The sequence below is a fragment of the Pteropus alecto genome, unplaced genomic scaffold (genome assembly GCF_000325575.1).
Source record: "Pteropus alecto unplaced genomic scaffold, ASM32557v1 scaffold45, whole genome shotgun sequence".
Taxonomy (NCBI): domain Eukaryota; kingdom Metazoa; phylum Chordata; class Mammalia; order Chiroptera; family Pteropodidae; genus Pteropus; species Pteropus alecto.
This window is the reverse complement of record NW_006442491.1, coordinates 37906901-37925398: the sequence shown is the minus strand read 5'-3', so window position 1 is coordinate 37925398 and position 18498 is coordinate 37906901. Positions and strand designations below refer to the sequence as shown.

The 18498-nt window shown below is 57.0% G+C and overlaps 2 protein-coding genes and 1 long non-coding RNA gene across 5 annotated transcripts in view; 2 read left to right on the top strand and 1 right to left on the bottom strand.

The window, feature by feature from the left end:
- Positions 1-316: 316 nt before the first annotated feature.
- CTSZ (cathepsin Z) lies at positions 317-7902 on the top strand. Its single transcript, XM_006921948.2, has 5 exons — positions 317-524; positions 4111-4290; positions 5997-6147; positions 6428-6590; positions 7311-7902. Exons 1-5 carry the CDS (start codon positions 332-334, stop codon positions 7419-7421), a joined length of 798 nt encoding a protein of 265 aa, XP_006922010.2. The 5' UTR covers positions 317-331; the 3' UTR covers positions 7422-7902.
- Position 7903: 1 nt separating this feature from the next.
- On the bottom strand, positions 7904-16963 carry NELFCD (negative elongation factor complex member C/D). 3 transcript variants are annotated; one of them, XR_001517798.2, is made up of 14 exons: positions 15640-16962; positions 15300-15409; positions 14396-14505; positions 13257-13364; positions 12641-12793; positions 12303-12433; positions 11575-11740; positions 11163-11297; positions 10636-10775; positions 9789-9903; positions 9226-9321; positions 9094-9145; positions 8550-8679; positions 7904-8396 (listed from the first exon to the last, which is right to left on the bottom strand). XR_001517798.2 is itself a non-coding variant. In XM_006921949.3 (14 exons), the coding sequence occupies exons 1-14, from the start codon at positions 15789-15791 to the stop codon at positions 8362-8364; spliced, it is 1722 nt and encodes a 573-aa protein (XP_006922011.1). In that variant the 5' UTR covers positions 15792-16959; the 3' UTR covers positions 7904-8361. The 3 variants fall into 3 exon arrangements, 2 of the variants coding, with proteins under 2 accessions (XP_006922011.1, XP_024895560.1); XM_006921949.3 differs by having other exon boundaries at positions 9005-9145; positions 15640-16959; XM_025039792.1 differs by lacking the exon at positions 8550-8679 and having other exon boundaries at positions 9005-9145; positions 15640-16963.
- The window catches only part of LOC112470987, a 9026-nt gene continuing 2274 nt past the window's right edge, over positions 11747-18498 (top strand). Inside the window, exon 1 of the long non-coding RNA XR_003043106.1 lies at positions 11747-12103. This is a non-coding gene — a long non-coding RNA (uncharacterized LOC112470987). The remainder of the gene's footprint in view (positions 12104-18498) is intronic.

Genomic DNA, 18498 nt, shown 5'->3' with positions numbered 1-18498 from the left:
CGCTGCGCCCGCCCTTTGGGGACCCTGCAGCCTCCTTGGGGCGCCAGGAGCCAAGGCGCCCTGCCTCCCTCGACCTTTAGGGTCAAATCCAGCCCCTTCGTTTGGGGGTCACTTTTCTCGTTCCTATCCGGGGGAGCCCTGGTGCTTGCTGGCTTTGACGAACCCTGCTTCCCTGGCATGTGGAGCATTGCTTGGGGAGCAGTCTGGCTGCTGCGTTTGGGGGTGCTCTGCCTCCATCCCATTCTGAGAGGGCGGGGTCTCCTGGTGTGAGATGGGCTCACTCCCACTCCCCCTTATTTGGGGGAGGAGGGAGCCCCAGGGAGCGCCTGTGATGGTTCTGCTGCTGGTGGTCTCTTACAGGACCTACCCTCGGCCGCATGAGTACCTGTCCCCATCGGACCTGCCCAAGAGCTGGGACTGGCGCAACGTGAACGGTGTCAACTACGCCAGCATCACCAGGAACCAGCACATCCCCCAGTACTGCGGCTCCTGCTGGGCCCACGGCAGTACCAGCGCCATGGCGGGTAGGTGGGGTCCACAGACCGGACTAGGGGCCAGGAAGCCCTGTGCCGACCGGTCCCTGTCAGCACAGGCGGCCGCAGCCCAGGGTCCCCCGGCCCTTGTGAGTCCGCGCCAGGGTCCAGCCTGGGAAGGGGGGTGTCCGAGCCTCAGACCTGGGGACCCGACCTGTGCCCCCTGCCGCCCTTCCCTGTGGAGGAAGGCCGAAGTGGCACAGACTGGCTCGTGTCTCTGCTGGCAGGGCCGGCCTGTCCAGGGCCAGTGGGACTGGAGCCCAGTGACAAGTGGCTTCCAGGTGCCTTCTTCCTCCCAATGTGTGTGACCCCGGCCATTGGGATTGAACGAGAAATTCAAGCTCACCCAACCCGCCTTCGGTGACGGGGGCCTTGGGGGCGGAAGTCGCGTTTCAGGTGGTTGCCTGCCCTGGTCGTCGAGCATCGAGCCAGGCCGGCCCGTTCCTCACCTGGACCGTCTGCCCAGTGAGGAAGGAGGGGCGCCAAGGGGAGGCGGCGGGGCCTGGCCCGGGAGACCGCACGCCAGCCTCGGGCCTCCGTTCAGCCCCAGGCCCGCCTGGCAGTGGTGTGGAGGGACTGCCATCTCCAGGCACACCAGAAGTCCCCTGGAGACGGGACTTTCCCCCTGGGAAGCTGGCCCCCGGAAGGCTGGGGCACTGCCACCTCCCTGACTCGGGGAGCTCACTAGGCAGGCCTGCCGTAACAGTGGCATCTGGCGGGGTCTCCCTGGTGGCCCTGCCCCATCTCTTTCGGGGACTGATGAGGGCTGGAGTGTACACCTGAACCTTCCAGAAGGCGGAGGAAGGGAGCGGGGAGGCCGAGGCCCCTTTGGAAGGTGCAGGGAGCCACGAGGCCTGGAGATGGACAGGGCTGGGGCTCAGCCGCTGGAGCCACTGGGACACGAGGGGCCAGGCAGGCAGACAGGGTGTGGGCCGCCAAGAGACCGAAGGTCAGAGCAGCAGCGGGGGTGGTGACGTGAGGAAGTGAAAGCAGGCCGGTGTGGGGGCGGGGCGGGGGCTGCTGAGAGGGCCGCCAGGGGCCCTGCCCCAGGAAGTCTGGAAGGGCTTAGGGAGGGAGTCACGCGCCAAGATTTGCATTCAGGAAGTCTGCTGGGCGGGGAAGGCGGCCTCGGTGGGCCTGCGCTGGTCCCTTTGCAGACAGGTCGGCGGTGCCAGGGTTCTGGAGCGGAGATTCGGGTGGGAGTTTCCACCCTAGGCGCACGGCCGCTTCTCTCTCTCTCTCTTCAAACCTTAGCATTTTCTCCAGCGATAGGGCCCTCCTTCCTCTTTCACTGAGAAAATAGAAGCCCCCAGAAGGAGACTTCCACAGGTGCCTGACCCAGCTGCCACCTGACGCAGCTGGCTGTAGCTTGCCTTCCCTCCTGTCCGGGGCCGCGAGCATCAGCCCTTCGCGAGGCCCCTCCTCCCTGTGCTCAGCCTTGGCCACCAGGGAGACGAGCGGGGGGCTTGACTCCACCCGCCTCCAGCCACCACCCTCTTCTGGACTCCCCAAGAGGAGCCTGCAGACCCCGCTTCCTCTTCTCCATTTTCGAACCCACTCCACGGGCATCGTTCTTGCCAAGGTCACGGGCAAGGGGCCGCCATGCAGTCGGCCCCCGGGCCTCTCCCTCCTGTGCTCGATCACTTCTCCTCGTAACGCCTTTCTCGCCTTTCAGCATGCACCCCGATCTCCTGCCCCCTCACGGCTCCCCATCCAACCTCACTAATGAATGTCGGGTTCCCCAGGACTGAGTCCTTGGCTGCACCCCTTCACCTGAACCCCAGCTTTACACCCAGCTGCCCACTCTCTCTCGCTTGGACACTTGACCCCTCCAACCTCAAAGGTTCAGATCTGAACAGCTCGTCCTTCCTACCATCACCCTCACACCTGTCGACATGGGAAACTTCCAGACTGGGAGAGAATTTTTTTCTAAGAGTTTATTTGAGCCAAATGGGAAGACAGTTACAAGGAGGCAAGTCTCAGATGCTCCGGAGAATGACAGTGGGAACCGATGGGACATCAGTCAGATGACACTGAGGAGGCAGAAAACCAGGCGGGGTTGGGATTACAGGACAGTTGACAAGGTCGGGGCTCTCGTGAGGGTGGTTTCTCTTGCGGGGTCGGGATGAGCGGCATTTCAAAGGCGCATCAGCCCGGATGGGATGCACGAGGACGGAGCACAGGGCTGGCTTCAGGCAAAGTTAAACCTTCTATGTGCCTGGAGCGTGACCAGCCACCATCACCTACCCGGATAGGAATTTATGATCAGGTCGCCCCGTGAGGTTACTTTCCGTAGAACCCCATTTTCCTCCACACCCCCAAACCCCATTCTTCTCCGTCCCTTCCCGGCTCGTTCAATGAAAATGTCGCACTTCCAGTCGCTCGGGCTAAAAAGCCCAGAGTCACACCTGATGTATTTCATACCATTTCATATCCCTCACACAGTCCTGTGACAAATCTTGCCGGTCTGTCTTCAGAATACCTTGTAAACTCCTCTGCTTCTCGCCACCTGCACCGCGGCACCTGGCCTGAACCCCGCCCCGCACCTGGCCTTGTCCCGCAGCTGCTGGACTGGCCTCCCTGCCGCCCCCTCGCCTCCCTGCCGGCTGGTCACAAACAGCTAGACTGAGCCTGTTCAAACCCAGGTCAGATCACGTTTCTGTTCTGCTTGAAACCCTCTAAGATTTCATGCAGATAAAACACAAAACCCTTCCTTGACCTGCCAGAGCCCGCGTAAGCTGCTGCCTGTTTGGTGTTGAGACCCAGTGTGGATGCCAAGGGCTAGAGCACAGGTTTTGCCTTCTCAGGCCAGGCACCTGCTCTCCCAGACCCTCTCCCATGGGCGCCACCCCGGTGAGGTCATTGGCCCCCCCGATACGATGCTCCCCCAGTTCTCTCCTCGTTTTCCTCGAAGCACCGCACGCCTCACGCTTCCACGCCGACACCTGTTTCCTGTCTCATCTCTCCCCGCACTTGGACCTCGTGAGGCGGGAGGGGAGGAGCGGGTCGCGGAGCAGGCTGCCGAGGGCTGGCTGCTCCCTGTAATCAGGGACGGCATGGGCGAGGCTGCGGTGATTTCCGACCTGGGGGGCGAAGCACGAGAGGAGGCTGAGATCACCTTGGGCCAGCGAGAAGTGAGCTGATGGGGAGCGAGGGGGAGACGGCGGCCGGGCCTGGGTCGCTGTGGGATTCTTTATGCACGGAGAGGGGAGCGGATCAGGGGGCCCCGGGTGGGCGCGGTGGCCGTCTGCAGCTATCCGTGGCCTCTGGCTGGCTGCTCAGAGCCCTCCCTCTGTGACCGCCAGTGCCCACGGGGTTGGGTCCGTGCCAGCCTTGCCCACGGGGTCTCGGCCTTCCGGCTTGCTGATGGGGGGCCCCGGGCTGCACTTGCCCGTGGAGGTGCCCTCCGGGGTCTTTGTTCCTGCCTCTTCCAGCTCTTCAGCAGGCACTCGTGGGACTGCCGTAGCGTGACAGGACGGGGTGGCCCTGCCCGCCTGGCGCTTACAGGCGGGTGGCGCAGGCACATGTGCCAGGGCCTGCGAAGGGCGGGCGCGCTGACCGGGGTGCTGCCTTGCAGACCGGATCAACATCAAGAGGAAGGGGGCGTGGCCGTCCACGCTGCTGTCCGTGCAGCACGTCATCGACTGCGGCGAGGCCGGCTCCTGTGAGGGGGGCAACGACCTGGAGGTGTGGGAGTACGCCAACAGGCACGGCATCCCTGACGAGACCTGCAACAACTACCAGGCCAAGGACCAGGGTAGGCCCCGCCCCGCCCCCGCCGCCCGGGAGAGTGTGGCTGAGCCCGGCTATCCCGTGCCTCACACGCTGGTCTGGGCTCCGGGGGAGGCGTGGGCCCTGTGGGTCTGGAGGAGCAGGAAGCGGAGCCCGCAGTCCTTGTCGAGAATGGCAGTAGGGAGGCCTGGGGAGGAGTGTCTCCAGCCTTGTGTCCCTGTGGCCAGCGCTGGCCGTGGTTTCGGGTTCCGACATGTTGGCACCTTGGTGGTTTTCGAGGGCCTTTGTAAGAGAGGCACAGGTGACCGTTGTCCACGAGGCACAGGTGACCGTTGTTTGGGGGAGAGTAAGTTTTCCAGGAGCTGGGGGTGGGAGAGGTTAGGCCGGCTGCTCCCTGAACTGGAAGCAAGGAGGCCCGGTGGCAGAAGGTGGCATTGGCCTGGCTCCCGCCCCGCAGCCCTGGGCCGCATGCATTCAGGTGGTCTGGAGCCAGGGGGCCGCTGATGGACCAGCACACGCAAGCTGGCCTGGAACCCCTGGAGTTGGCACGTTCCTTTCAGGCTTTTCCCCTCTGGGACAAAGGAAAGAAAATGTCCAACCCCAAACCCATAATTGGCAGGTTTAAGTCACCTGTCTGTCAGAGCTCCCTGTAGCTGGAGCAGAGAGCTTGGATGATTTTGAGACTGGACGGGGCTGAGGGGGGAGCCCGGGTGCCCACCCCCCCATCTGTAAGGGTTAGCCCAGCCCCCTGAGGCCCACAGCATCCTCCAGGCACCATCCCAGCCAGGCCCTCTTGGGCCCTATCTCCTAGCCAGAAAGAATCTCCCCAGACTGGTTGGGTGAGTCTTGTTGAAGAGGCAAATGGAGCAAGGGTCAGAACCGGAGAGAGGGACAGAGGAACAGATGCAGGGGATGAGGGAGTGACCGCCAGGAAGCAGGAATCAGGTGGTCCCGGAGCTGGTCTCCTCCAGCCTGGGCCAGGCCCTCTCACCGCCGTGACGGGGCAGATGGAGCTCCGCAGGGTCCCGACTGTTTGCAATAAATAGTCTGGTCTTTGTATTAGCAAATGTGGCCACGGATCCAGCACTTTCCAGTACTGGGCACTGGGCATTTGTTGGCCAAAGAACACATCAAAGCAACAATTTAATCTTCAAGGAGTTTGGTGTCCCGGAGGAGGAATTTGGACAGACAGGGAACTGTAACAGCCAGGTGGGCAGCAGGAAGCCGTGGACAGGCAGGTGGAGGGTCTGCTGGAGCGCAGCCGATGGGGCGTGTGGGGTCTCACAGAACTAAGGGCTGCATTTTGTTCTGCTTTATCCTAATTCTTGATACCACCTCAAACCAAAGTAATTAGAAAATGCTATTTTTTTCCAAACAATTAGCCTGTTCACTAGCCAGCAATAAACTGTCTTATTAAGAGCTAATAATTTAATCACACTGTTTTCAGCTGTAGGGTATTGTGAAGGGCCCCTCCTCCAGGCCCTTTCGGGAGGAAAGGTTCTCTCCTGAGTGCCCACTATGCACAGTTACTGCCTACTATGCGCAGTTACCACATCCTCTCTCTTTGCCCGGCCCGGGGAGGGCTGCTGGAAGAAGGCGTGATCACCTGCTGGCAAGATGGTTTCCATTGTTAGCCCAAGCGAGCGGAGTGAGGAGTGGGTCTGGGTGTGCCTCTGCTCACAGGCTAATGAGAAAGTCGTCTCCTGCTGCCTTTCCATGCAACCCCCCCAGAGTGTGACAAGTTTAACCAGTGTGGGACATGCACCGAGTTCAAGGAGTGCCGTGCCATCCAGAACTACACCCTCTGGAGGGTGGGCGACTACGGCACCCTGTCGGGGAGGGAGAAGATGATGGCGGAGATCTACGCCAATGGCCCCATCAGGTGAGGGCCTCGCCGCGGCCGTGCGGACCGCTGTCCCCGCCGCACGTCCCCTCTGGCCAACTTCGCTCTGTGGGCTCGAGACGCAGCTGCCCGTGAACTGGCCAGTGGGTCCCTCAGGGTGGTCGTGAGTGGAGGACGCAGGGCTGTGGGCACACGGGGACTGGCCACCAAGGGAGGAACGACTCAGGCTTAGGCAGGATCACCTGGCGTGCGTGATCGGACTGGGGTTCACACAGCTGGTTCCACTGAAAGCGCCACTTCTCCACCCGCTCACCCGCAGCTGCGGGATCATGGCGACGGAGAAGATGGTCGCCTACATGGGCGGCATCTACGCGGAATACCAGGACAAGGCCTACATCAACCACATCGTTTCCGTGGCCGGCTGGGGCGTCAGCGAGGGCACCGAGTACTGGATTGTCCGCAATTCGTGGGGTGAACCGTGGGTAAGCCGTTTCCGCTGCTCTCGTCGGTGGCTCTACTGGCTTCGCAGCTGTGTCATAGTGTTTAGCAGCCTCCCTGGCCCCGATCCACCGGATGCCAACCGTTCCTTCCCTGTCCCCTAGTTGTGACAACCAAAAACGTCTCCAGACGCTGCCAGCCGTCCCAGGCAGGAATCGCGCTGGTGGGGAGACGCCGCTTCCGTCGTGTTTATAGTTTACTCCCCTGCAGCCCTCTCGTTCCTTTCCTGTCATGGTTTCAGCTTTGCTAAGTAATACTGTGGAATTTTTTTCAAAAATACTTGTGAGTTGGGTCAAAAATCCAGGGGAGGTCAACTGCCAAAACTTTCATTTGAGACCTAGTGTGAACCATCAACAGCGTGAGACATGAAATTCATTCTGATGAAATGGGGGGCAGTGACTAATGTAGAAGTGATGAAATGCCCATTTTTAAATGACTGCAAATGGAGATTTGACTGGGAAGCTGTCATCTGGCCGGGAGTCCCCATTTCTGTTAACTAGCTGCGGCATGCAGGCCCAGCACCTCCTGTCAAACATTGACCTCTACGTTCACAGCGGGCGTTTCCAGCCGGGTCCCGGGGAGGGGAGGGGGCGAGCAGCTGGTGTGGAGCTGCACACACCCCACGCGGGGTCTCAGAGACAGGGGCGCAGGGAGAACTGGGAGGCCGCGGGCCGAGTGGCGAGCTAACACGCTCCTTCCCCCAGGGCGAGCGAGGCTGGATGCGGCTCGTGACCAGCGCCTACAAAGGTGGGAAGGGTGCCGATTACAACCTCGCGATCGAGGAGACCTGCGCGTTTGGGGACCCCATCGTCTAGAAGAGCAGTTTAAGACACGATACCACGAGCCGTCAGAGGGGATCGTGTCGTCGCGGGCACAGGGTTGGCACCACCACAGCTTGAAGGAACTGGGGGCTGACAAATTAAAGTGGCATCTAGTGACTGCTAAGGGCACAGCACACCTGGACCGTGCAGACGGCTGCGGTCCTGGCTGACCACTCCCCACAGGGGAGTGGAACGCGGGGTGACGTGCACAGCTGGCACAGGATGGTACCCCGGCCTGGTGACCGCAGGGAACCATCCACCTGTCGAGGAAGTGATCCACAAGACAATGAGTTACGTGACCTCCATTTTCTTCAGTTGATAGTCTGGTGTTTTCCACGTGGCAGCGCGTGGCAGCTGTGCTCTGTAATGTAGTATTTATCACCAATTCTTTTGTCACCTTGGAATCGGGGGTGGAAGGGGAGACGACGATTTCAGATCGCCCGAGTGATAAATAAAACACAACTTCACACAAGAACTGAGCCTGAGTGTGCCTGTTTACACGTGAGAACACCACCACCAAGATCTACACCTTCCAACCCATTAGAAAGGCTTTTATCTGTTCTTGGAAAATTAAAACAATTACAATAAAATAACAACTAATCAGGTACTTGTGCGAAAACGTAAGTCGACTCTGAAAGTAGTTCATTCAAGTGCCTCGCCACCCGTGGTGCTGACAGTTGGCCCCACCCACAGAGGCACTGTGAGCCACCCTGGGTCCCTGTGTCCGGGGAGGCACGCTGTGGACAGCCCACAGAAGGCAAGGGCGCTGTCCTAACATCCGTCACTGATGCGGCAGCTTCCGGCCGAGCGCGGTTATCCTCCTCCTCCCCGGGGGGCACGTTTCCAAGATGCTGGCTGAGCTGCTTGTTTCTGAAAATGGTTTTTCCACAACTGGTCTAGAATGTTCTGCTCCAGCCCTGGACAGTGCTCTGAATCAGTTCACCAGGATGAAGTTAGACTTGCAGTGAGCTACAGGAAACAGCATAAATCACAGGGTTAGAAACGGGGTGAGAACATCACGCTTAAAACTGCAGCAGAGGGACGGACACCCAGTCGCCCACCTATGAACTCCGTGAGAACATCACGCTTAAAACTGCAGCAGAGGGACACCCAGTCGCCCACCTATGAACTCTGTCACGGGATCGTGCTCGCCTTCTGTCTTGATGGTGCCTGCGATGCTGTCATTCTCCAGGATGGGGAGGAAAAGCTGCACAAAGTCGGAGGTGTATGGAGGGGCTACGACGTCCAGCACCTGCGGGAGGGAGCGGGGTCACTCCTCCCCGCAGCCCGCGGGCCACGCGTGGCGCACAGGGCGGAGAAAACTGCCCTCCCCTCCCTGCTTCTTGCTTCCTGTTGCCACAGCGGTCTCCACGGTTAAGACACCCGGTGGTGGCCTAGGTAAAACATACTACGCTGCCTGCATGCAGGTGCCGGGAAAATTGCTATGTCTCCGTCATCAGCACGATTATCAGAAAGCATAGTTCTCAGAGTTAGGTGCAGTACGAACTAAATGAAGCCAGAAAGGGCCCTGCCAGTGTCAACAGTATGAAAGGGGAAACGAACGGGGGGTTGCTGACCTCGGTCACAAAATAGCGAATGAGTGAAATGTCAGTGTCCAGCTTCTCCAGACACTTTCGGATGTAACTGACCACAGGAAGTACATAACCTCGACTCAGCAGGTGCACCATCCTGTCCAGCAGGGTCTTCTTCAACTCAAGCTGCCAGAGTGCAGGCAGAGAGGTCCGTTAAAATGGGCCCTCCCCAGGCGGCACGACAGACCCGAGGGCCACCCGCTCACCTGCTCCATCACGTCCAGCTGGGAATGCTCCGTCTCAAAGAGCTTAACAAGCAGCTGTAGGACCTGGGGGTGCAGGAGCTGGTGGCAGGTGCTGATCTATAAAGACCAAAGGGAGCCCGGCTGAGCAATATGCTTGGGTGTCTGGGCTCACCATCAGCGCACAGCCGCCATCACCGTCACAGCTGCCAGCCTCTGGGCCATCCCTCAACCTCTCAGGGCACTTTATAAAAACCAAGTTGTCTACAGAGTCAACGGAACTGGTTCCTTAGAAGGAAAACGCTTGTTGAGGACAGGAAGAGCTAGCTCGAGAAGAACATCCGAGCTCACTGAACAGAAGCGCTGGCGATACCAGCACACGCGGCGCCAGGCACAGCGTGGCGGGCCCTCCGATGCCGTGGCTCCGTCCGGCATCGTGTTCCTCCGCTGGCGGGAGGCTGCGAGGCCACAGGGACCTAACTCCTACGGCAGTCGGCGCTCTCACCGTACACCGCCTCGACATGCAGAACCTATCGCTACCGTAAGGGAGGCTACCCACGTGCTGGAAAGGGCCCCGCAGCCCCTACCTCGTCCAGCAACGCGAGGTGGACCGGGGTGTGGTCGGTCTGCAGCTGGAAGTACCTTGGCTCTGACACAGTCCAATCCACCCACTTCAGCACCCCCATCGCTACCACTGGAAACCTGCAGGTAAAGAAGGCAGATGGCTTCCTTTAAACAAAGCTTTTAAAAAACCAAACACCAAAACAGAAACGTTTAAAGAACAAACCCAGTCTATCCCATTAATTCACCCTTCCACATGCCCTGCCAGGGAGGCACTCACTGGTGCCAACAGCCTGATGAGCCCCGCGTCCTCCCAGAGTGCACTGCGAGAACCACCCTCACTCAGTTCCCGGCTTGCTCTGAACCACTGCCCTGGCTTAAGAGGAAAAGGGCATCCATGCAAAATGCTCCGTGAGCCCGGCGGACTGGCTTGAAGTGTCCTATCATCCAGAAAACCCTTTCCTTGTCCCCAGTACAAATTACCAGGGGAGAGTCAAATGCCCAAGGGAATGCCCTATTTGTAAGCTTTCCCTAGTGGATTCTCATTTACATAACTGGCATAACCGCAAATCATTCTACGTAAGCAATACTTTGCTGGTCTGACTCTTACTGTAAATAGACCCTTTCCTTCAAATCAATTTTTCTAATTTTGGTTGGTCTTCCTTTTTCTTAGTCTGATTTGTGAAGAGATTTCTGCCAAGTAACACCTAAAAACTATACTGTTGAAACAGTTTACGGTTCTCTAAATACGTTCAAAAAAGGAAAAAAAAAAAAGTATTTCTGCATGGTTTTTTTTTTGAGCTTTTAATATGAAAATGCAAGCTACCTCCTCCCGGAAGGATGAGGGTTAGAAGCGAGCGCCGCTCCGCTCACCTGATGCACTGGTACAGTGTGCTCAGCTCGGCCACCAGTTCGGAGGCCCCTTTGTTCTCATTGCAACACAAGTTGTGAACAGTTTCAACAGCTTTCGACGTGGACTTCAGCTCGTCTTTGTTGATGCTCACTCGCTTGTTCTAAGCACACACACACACACACACGCTGGTGAGGTCGGGGTCACCTGGTGCTGGCGGCTTCTCTCTGCAAACCCCCTCCCTGTCTCGAAGGTCAGCAGTCAAGTTAACTGCCACGTTCTGTACTCATACAGGACACGGAAACGGAAAGCCAAGCAGGAGGCATCTGTGGCTCAGGGGACTCAGTCTTGTTCCTTTAGTCAAACTGGATGCTACGCACACTTCCCTGAGACACTGAGCACTGACTGTTTTCTGGGTAACACTAAAAAGACATTTCTGACAGAGGATGGGCTCATGATTTCTCGCAGACAAAATTCCCAAGTAATGCCAAAGAGAGGAGGGGGTGACTCGTCCCCCACGGGGTCCAGGAACCCACAGAGCTGACGGTACCTTCTTCCAGGTCTCCACCACGCTCGCGGCGTACGCCAGGATGTGGATGTACTTGTGCTTGTGGTCCTGGTTGATCCGGGCCCCGGGTTTGAAGAGCGACTGCATGAACAGGTCCAGGAAGGCGGGCCCCCGGATCTGAGGAGACACACAGCCCGCCAGACAGGAAGGCAGCGAGATGGCAGGGAGGCCCTCACACGAGGGGCTGAGGGAGTGCCGCCCACACCCGTCCCGCCCCAACATGCACAGACCCCGTGGGTGACGGGCAAGGGCCCAGAAGGGGACAGAAACGTTTCAGTGGGAATCCGCCCTCGCTGACTTTAGAGAATTAAGAGAAACACAGACTTTCTAAAATAACCCTTCCGATTGGCACTGGGGATGCACCATCTTATTCTAAAAATGAAAGGCAACCTACGAGTTCAACAGGAGGTGGGTCCATGCTGGTAAACATCTTGAACAGGACTGTGATGTCGGCCGGGTTCAAGGCCCCTTTGGACAACATAGCCCCAAGGGCCTGACAGGCTCTGGGGTAGGAGGCAGCTGTGCCCAACGCTAGCGTGATCTGGCTGGCATCGTGGCCTCTTGATGAAAAACAAACCACACATCCCGTAGTTGGCAAGGTGGGATATAACGTTAGTAACCCCCCCTTCCTCTTTCCTTCCTCCCTTTTCCCACATTTAATGCTTTGCGTTGTCGGGATTTGTTTTTTCAGATGTCTGTCACTCGATGGTACAGTGACTGGCCCATGATAACAACACTGGAGCTAAGTGGGAAAGAAGGGATCAAATACAGCTCACAGGCTAAGACTCCATTAGCAAAACTAAGGACGACAGCAGCTAATTCTGTTCGGAGACGAACACGACACAGCAGACTGCGAGTTCGGGACCTGCTGCTGTCTGCCAGCGACGAACCCCCGTATGTGAAAGCACGCGTTCACCGATCCCGTGAGTGGGGCAATCACCGCGCACTTAACACACTCATCAGGGCGATGCTTGAGCTCTCTCTGTGCATTTAGAACCACTGGGCTGCGGGCGGCCTCCCTAGGTGTCAAGTAAGAGGACCCAGTCCCCATGTGGAGGCGGGGCACCGGGGCTGGCGGGGGACACACGGCGAGGGGGCGGTGAGCACGACACTGCCTCTCACTTCTCCTGGGCGAAGCGCTGAACCTCCTGAGCGATCCTGCGCACGGCGGAGCCACCCTGCTCTTCCTGGGCCAACACGGACATCATGGCCTGGGCGAACAGGTACGTGTGCTCGCCATGGCACACCATCTTCTGAAAAGGTGCAGGGGGAGTTTGGGGTTCAGGATGGCACAATGACAACGCAGAGAAGAGTCGGACGTGAGCAGCACCCCCCACACGAAGCTCCGGTCTTGGAAGGAGCCCTGCAACCAGCGCATTCTCTGAAGGCAAGGGGTGTCTCCTGTTTGCAAATGCCCGACCCCAAATCCCCTCCTAATCTGAGACAGACAAAGAGCTTACGGCAAACTCGGGCAGATTTTTTTCAAGGTTTTCTTCTCCTCCATCCAGAATTGTAGCGAGGGAGGTACGAAGTACTCTGGAAAACACTTCCAACTGCTGGCAGGCCGTGGACACGCTGGTTATCTCTCCTTGGTACCCCGCGTCGGAAATGAGCTACGATATAAAAATAAGAAGCCCAACGAACTGTCAACAGTAGGGACCACACGTTTCATTGAAAGCGAGCTTGCTGTCAGTGTCTGTAGTGAGAAGCGACAAGCAAGCACTGGTCTCAGGTCTCGAACCTTTACTCCAACCCCTAACCAGGCGTGTAGCTCAGTGTCTGCGTGTGCAAGATGAAGGAGACAGACTAGGCATCCTCAAAGGCTCCTCTCGGGGCACAGTGGCCTCTATAAATACGTTCGTGCCAAATCCTAAACCACTGTCCATGTTGCTGCAGAAACAGATACGAATTCCGTGCTTTTCCTTCTCAATGTTAACACTGACTAAAGTGCCGCGACGAAGGCCTTTACCAGAAACGTAACTATGATCTTTCAGAAGAAAACGCCACCCCACCCAACCCCGAATCACCCTCGCTCATACACACTTCCACCTCGCCCGACCCTGGCACGCCTCCTACCTTAACGGTGAAGTTGAGCATCAGACAATCTGGATGGGCTTCAGCCAGCTTGTAAAAGAGATCTCTCCACGTGGTATGTGCGATCATTTGTTCAAGCCACGCCGGGGTCTGCCAACACACAAGCAAAGGGCGAGGTGAGGGGCCCAGCTGTAGCTTCGGTGAAGATTCTGTTGCATAAACAGTCACAGGACGCTCTAGCTGAAACAGTGCCGCCACCCTAAGTGTCCCAGAGCTAATGATGCCACACGGGCAGCGGCTGGCAGAGCTGGAGCCCTGAGCGCCCCCTCACAGCTTCTGGAAGATCCAATGCCACACGAAAGCACGCCGAAAGGCGCCTGCTGGAGACACTGAGAGTCTCGTCCAGCGGAGCCACGTCACACGCACAACTAACTCATGCTAAATCAGCTGCGTGCCCTGGGCACGTGGAGAAAAAGGCAGCGGACACAGCACGGCTAGCTTTGCCCGGCGCCACGCGGAGTGGCCATGAACACGTGCCTCAGCTCTCATACCGTGTGGCTGACGGACCCAGGGCCACCCTCGGACTCCGCCATCCATTCATGCCAAGGCCGGGCTCCCCACAGGCTGCCCCAGCCACCAGCTGAGGGTAGCTGGGCCCCTAAGGCAGATCAGTTCCTAGGGGACACAAGTGACTGTGGCTTGAAGACTCTGCGGAGACACTGCTGAAACTCTGAAAACTGCACTATGGTCTAAGACCTCCTACCCAACAATCCTCCCTTCCCTCTCGTCTTCGGGGTCAGACCTGCATCGGCGCCCCCCAGCCTCCTCTGGCCCCCACCCACCTTCCCTCCCAGGGCTGTCCTCCAGAACCTCCTGCACACCTAGTCCTGTCCTGGCATCTGCTTTTCGGAGACCCCGAATGAATATACCACACGACTCAAAGAGCCTGCACCTAGTCGGCGTGACAGGGGAGCTGTGGAGCTGCCGTCCCGTCCCCAAGTTCAGTGCCTGGGTGCCCCTCAGCGTGCCAGAGCTCGCTACACCGAGCACGCAATCTGTCCCACACCCTGACTCAGTCCCCAGCTCTACGGTACTCCCCTCACAGGCCGCACCCCAGTGCGCACACGAAATCAGCAAAAGACCCCAGCGACTGGTATTAGAAAAGAGAGAAGACTCCTCACCTCTCCTTCCTCCGTAAAAATAGAATCTGCTTTGCGGGGGTCAAAATGTTTGATCAACAGACTCTTCAAGTGATTTTCCACAGTCTCCTGGACCTGCAGTGGCTCAACACCTGGAAGAAATGGCACTCTCTCAACTTGTCGTTTCACTTTAGAAAAAGTAGACAGGTCGAAAGGCTGTCTGTGAATCCGCCATCACAGAACCGATTCCGACAATTTAGAATTTTGGACTCTTATAAAAATTAGTATTAACCACAGTCAATGGTAAGAATCAGCAAGAAGCACAAGGCAGAACACACGAGGACATTCTACCTTGCCAACGTGGAGAGGACAGCTAAGGACCAGGACAAACTACAAAACGGGCAGGTAGGAGGATGGAAAGACACACCCTTGCAGAGAAGGGAGCAGATGCCCGCCAAGAGACACTTGTACCTAATCACCGTGACAGCAGCGAATGGACTGGTTTCCGGACAGCACTTAATCAGTGATGTCATCTCGCCCGGTTCTGTGATTTACAGTAAGGCTCTGCTTTGATCATATTAGCCGAAAGCTATAATCAGACCCAGTCGTAAATTGTCCATCATTTGCTGCCTGCTATAACAGACCTCTTAAAAACGACACACTGAACATACACTCTATAATCCTATAATTCTACAGCATGGCAGGGAAACAGCTCAATGAGAATCACATTAGCAGCCTGTCTGTAAACCTCAGTTATTGAATCAAAGATAAAAACTGAGCAGACAGAGATGGGTAAGAAGTTCAGTTCTTTCTTACTTACGTCTTAAAAACCAGGAAAACAAAGAACCTTTCCAATTTATCAGCATTGTAATGATCGAAAGGTGTTTATTTTTGAAGGGGGAGAGGGGGTGGTGACCAGCTGGGACAGGGGCCACCCACACGGCACCTGTCTGAATGAGCCACTCAGCCAGCAGGTTGACGGTCTGGGCCACCGCAGTGTAGTTCTCTGACAAGAGCTGGATAACATTCTCAGGCGACCCTCCCGCCTGGAAATACCTAGAAGAAGGAACACAGCAGCTATTACACGAAAACGAACGCATACAGGCGTGGGATGGATGACAACAGGGAGGAGCGGAGGACACCAGGTCATGACGATTTTTAAAGTGTGGAGGGGCCCCTGGACAGCACCCCATCGTTCTCACTTTCGCATATCTCCTGGGCCTATTACAAAGCTTTCTCTCAGTCACCCCCACCCTCCTCCCAACGCAGAGAAGCGCCTCGCACACCTCTTCAGCGTGTTAAAGATGGACGGCTCCATGATGTAGTCGCGGGTGGAGAACTTGTGGAGGCATTCTTGCTGGACCTCCGCGTCGTCCTCTCCCTCTCCATAGTCTTCCTCCTGCTGTCGGTAGGTGCCGTGAGCCACGTAGTTTTTCATTAATACGAGTATCCTAGGATCTCACCTTAAATGTGTCGCACTGTCCCTTTGAGAAGTGCTCCGCATACATTATTTCACCCGACTTTCCTGAGGATCCCATGAAGTGAGCCGGACAAGTAATGAGTGGCTAAGACAAGGAATCGGGATCCAGAACCACACCGAGGGGGTTTGTATCACGACTCCGCCCTGGTGAACTTGTGTCCAGAGGTCATTTGAGTTCCCTCGTCTCTCTGGGTACCCGTTTCCTCCCTATTAAAGATAGTCACGGTACCCACCCTCATCTGGCGGTTGTGAGGGTTCCACGAGCTAACTTTTGGAAGAGCCAAGCACAGAGCCTGGCACTGAGCGAGGCTGCCACAGCTGCAGCTACTACTGTTTGCACTGTTTCATACGCGCCCTCTACCGCCTTCCGGCAAAGTCAGAAGCAGCGGTTCCTGAAGGCACAGCCATCACTCCGCTGTTGAGAAATAAAGATCACCAACTCGCTCCGCATCAGGCCTGGCTAGATTCCCAGTGCCGCACGGAAGCGCCCTCGAGCACGTTACTGAATCTCAGGACAAGGCAGGACGAGGATGCGATGACTATGGACTGAGTGACTCGCGGTCCGTCCAGCTTTAACACTGTCATCCTAAGTAACAAGCAGAAGCTTTACTGTGCACTGAGCACTCTGTTTAGGGAATCTAAGAATATATAAGACAAAATATGTCTTTTTCCACCAAAGGAGTTCACAAGCGGGGAGACCAAGCCCCACACAGCTGACTCTAACGTAACAGGGTGACAAGAATCAGCCAACTCTGGCTCTCCTCTTGTTTTTGTAAATAATCTTTTACTAGATTATTAGCTTTTTAACAAACCTAACATCCATGGCTGCCTTCCCTGTAACAGCAGAGCTCAGTTGGGACAGAGGCCTGTAGCACCTAAAGTACTCAGCTGGCCCTTTACAGAGAAGTGTCCACCCCCTGGTCCAGACCCATATGCCAAGAGCCAGCGCTCTGATGAGGCTGGACTCCTTCACTGGGGAGACTGGGGCGTCTTCTCTCAGACCACGTCTTCGTGGGGCCTGTCCTTGAACAGGCCGGACTTCACCCCAAGACTCCTCATCATATCTATATTCTTGGGCTCTTGGGCTCCTACCCTGGACCCTCCTCCTCTGTTCTACATCTTCTCCTGGGCCATGCCGCCCCCCTGCTCACAAACCAACCTCTCCCCCCATCACCCACCCCTCCTCCTCCAGACTCGTTTCCATGCAGCTGTCCCACCAGTATTCCAAACTCATCAGATCCGAAACTGGCCTTCTTCCCCTCGAAACAGAGCTCCCTACAAGCCATGTTTTAGTAAGAGCCCATCAAGTACCTGTTACCATTCTCCTGGGCCATGCCGCCCCCCTGCTCACAAACCAACCTCTCCCCCCATCACCCACCCCTCCTCCTCCAGACTCGTTTCCATGCAGCTGTCCCACCAGTATTCCAAACTCATCAGATCCGAAACTGGCCTTCTTCCCCTCGAAACAGAGCTCCCTACAAGCCATGTTTTAGTAAGAGCCCATCAAGTACCTGTTACCACAAACCTAAAAATCGAATTTCTCCTGGGCCATGCCGCCCCCCTGCTCACAAACCAACCTCTCCCCCCATCACCCACCCCTCCTCCTCCAGACTCGTTTCCATGTCGGTGTGGCCTTTCCTCCAATCTTCACCTCCACGGGTCCTAGTGTCATGCATGCTCACAGCAGCGACATCCCCTAATGGCACAGCCTCGTTCCTTCCTTCACACACAGGCCACGATGACCTTCATAAGCCACAAAACTGATGTCTCTCTCTTGCTTCGAGGTTCCTCCTTCCCTCAGAAAGACATCTAAACTCTGCATGACCTTAACCTTCCACCCGGTCACCTGGCAGGTCTCATCTCTGCCACTCCCACTGGCAACCTGCAGCTCTTAGCTTCCTCCACGTGGACCTGACACCACAGCGGCCTCCCAGCACATCTTTCTGCCTTCCACAATGCACCTGGCATGGCTTCAAGAGACCAGAATTTGGGTCACAAAACTTGGCCTAACACTCTCTCTCAAAATCCAGCTCCTGTCACCCGTCACCTTTCTTGACGTCCTCTCCCTCCCCCAAGCAGTCGGAATGAAGCTGAAAAGAACATCTGGTCCACCCCTGGCATCACTGAAGGCCTATCAGGGTCGGGGGGCTAAGCCGGGGGCTCCTCCGGACACGAGGGTCCCCATCCTCCTGACAGTGGGGTGGAGACCCGGCTCTGCCACCAACTGCATGAGCTACGGCACGGAAATGGAGGGTCCAATTTAAAAAATGTGAACAGTGGACTAGATGGCCTTTAATATGCCCTAGTTCTAACACCCTGTGACTCGACGGCTCGATGTGACAAGTACTATGACTTTGAAAGGATGCTTCAAACGCCAGCCCACTGCCAAGCTAAGTTTCTCTCATCTGGACCACCGGGGCGATGAGCGGTTTGATAAAGCGGCAATGGAGACAAAGGACCTGGGGACTACTAGCAAGTAACTGCGCCTGGCCCGACGTCAGGGGTCAGCGGGTCACCACGTGTCACGAGCCCGCCACTGGGGAAACTGAGGCCCCAGTGACAGCAGAGGCGCCGTGCCCGCCCCGCGGCGCTCCGGCCCGGCCTCCACCCCTACTAGTTTGTGAGTGCGGAAACGCAGGCCGGGAGGCCGCGTGCGTGACCCTCG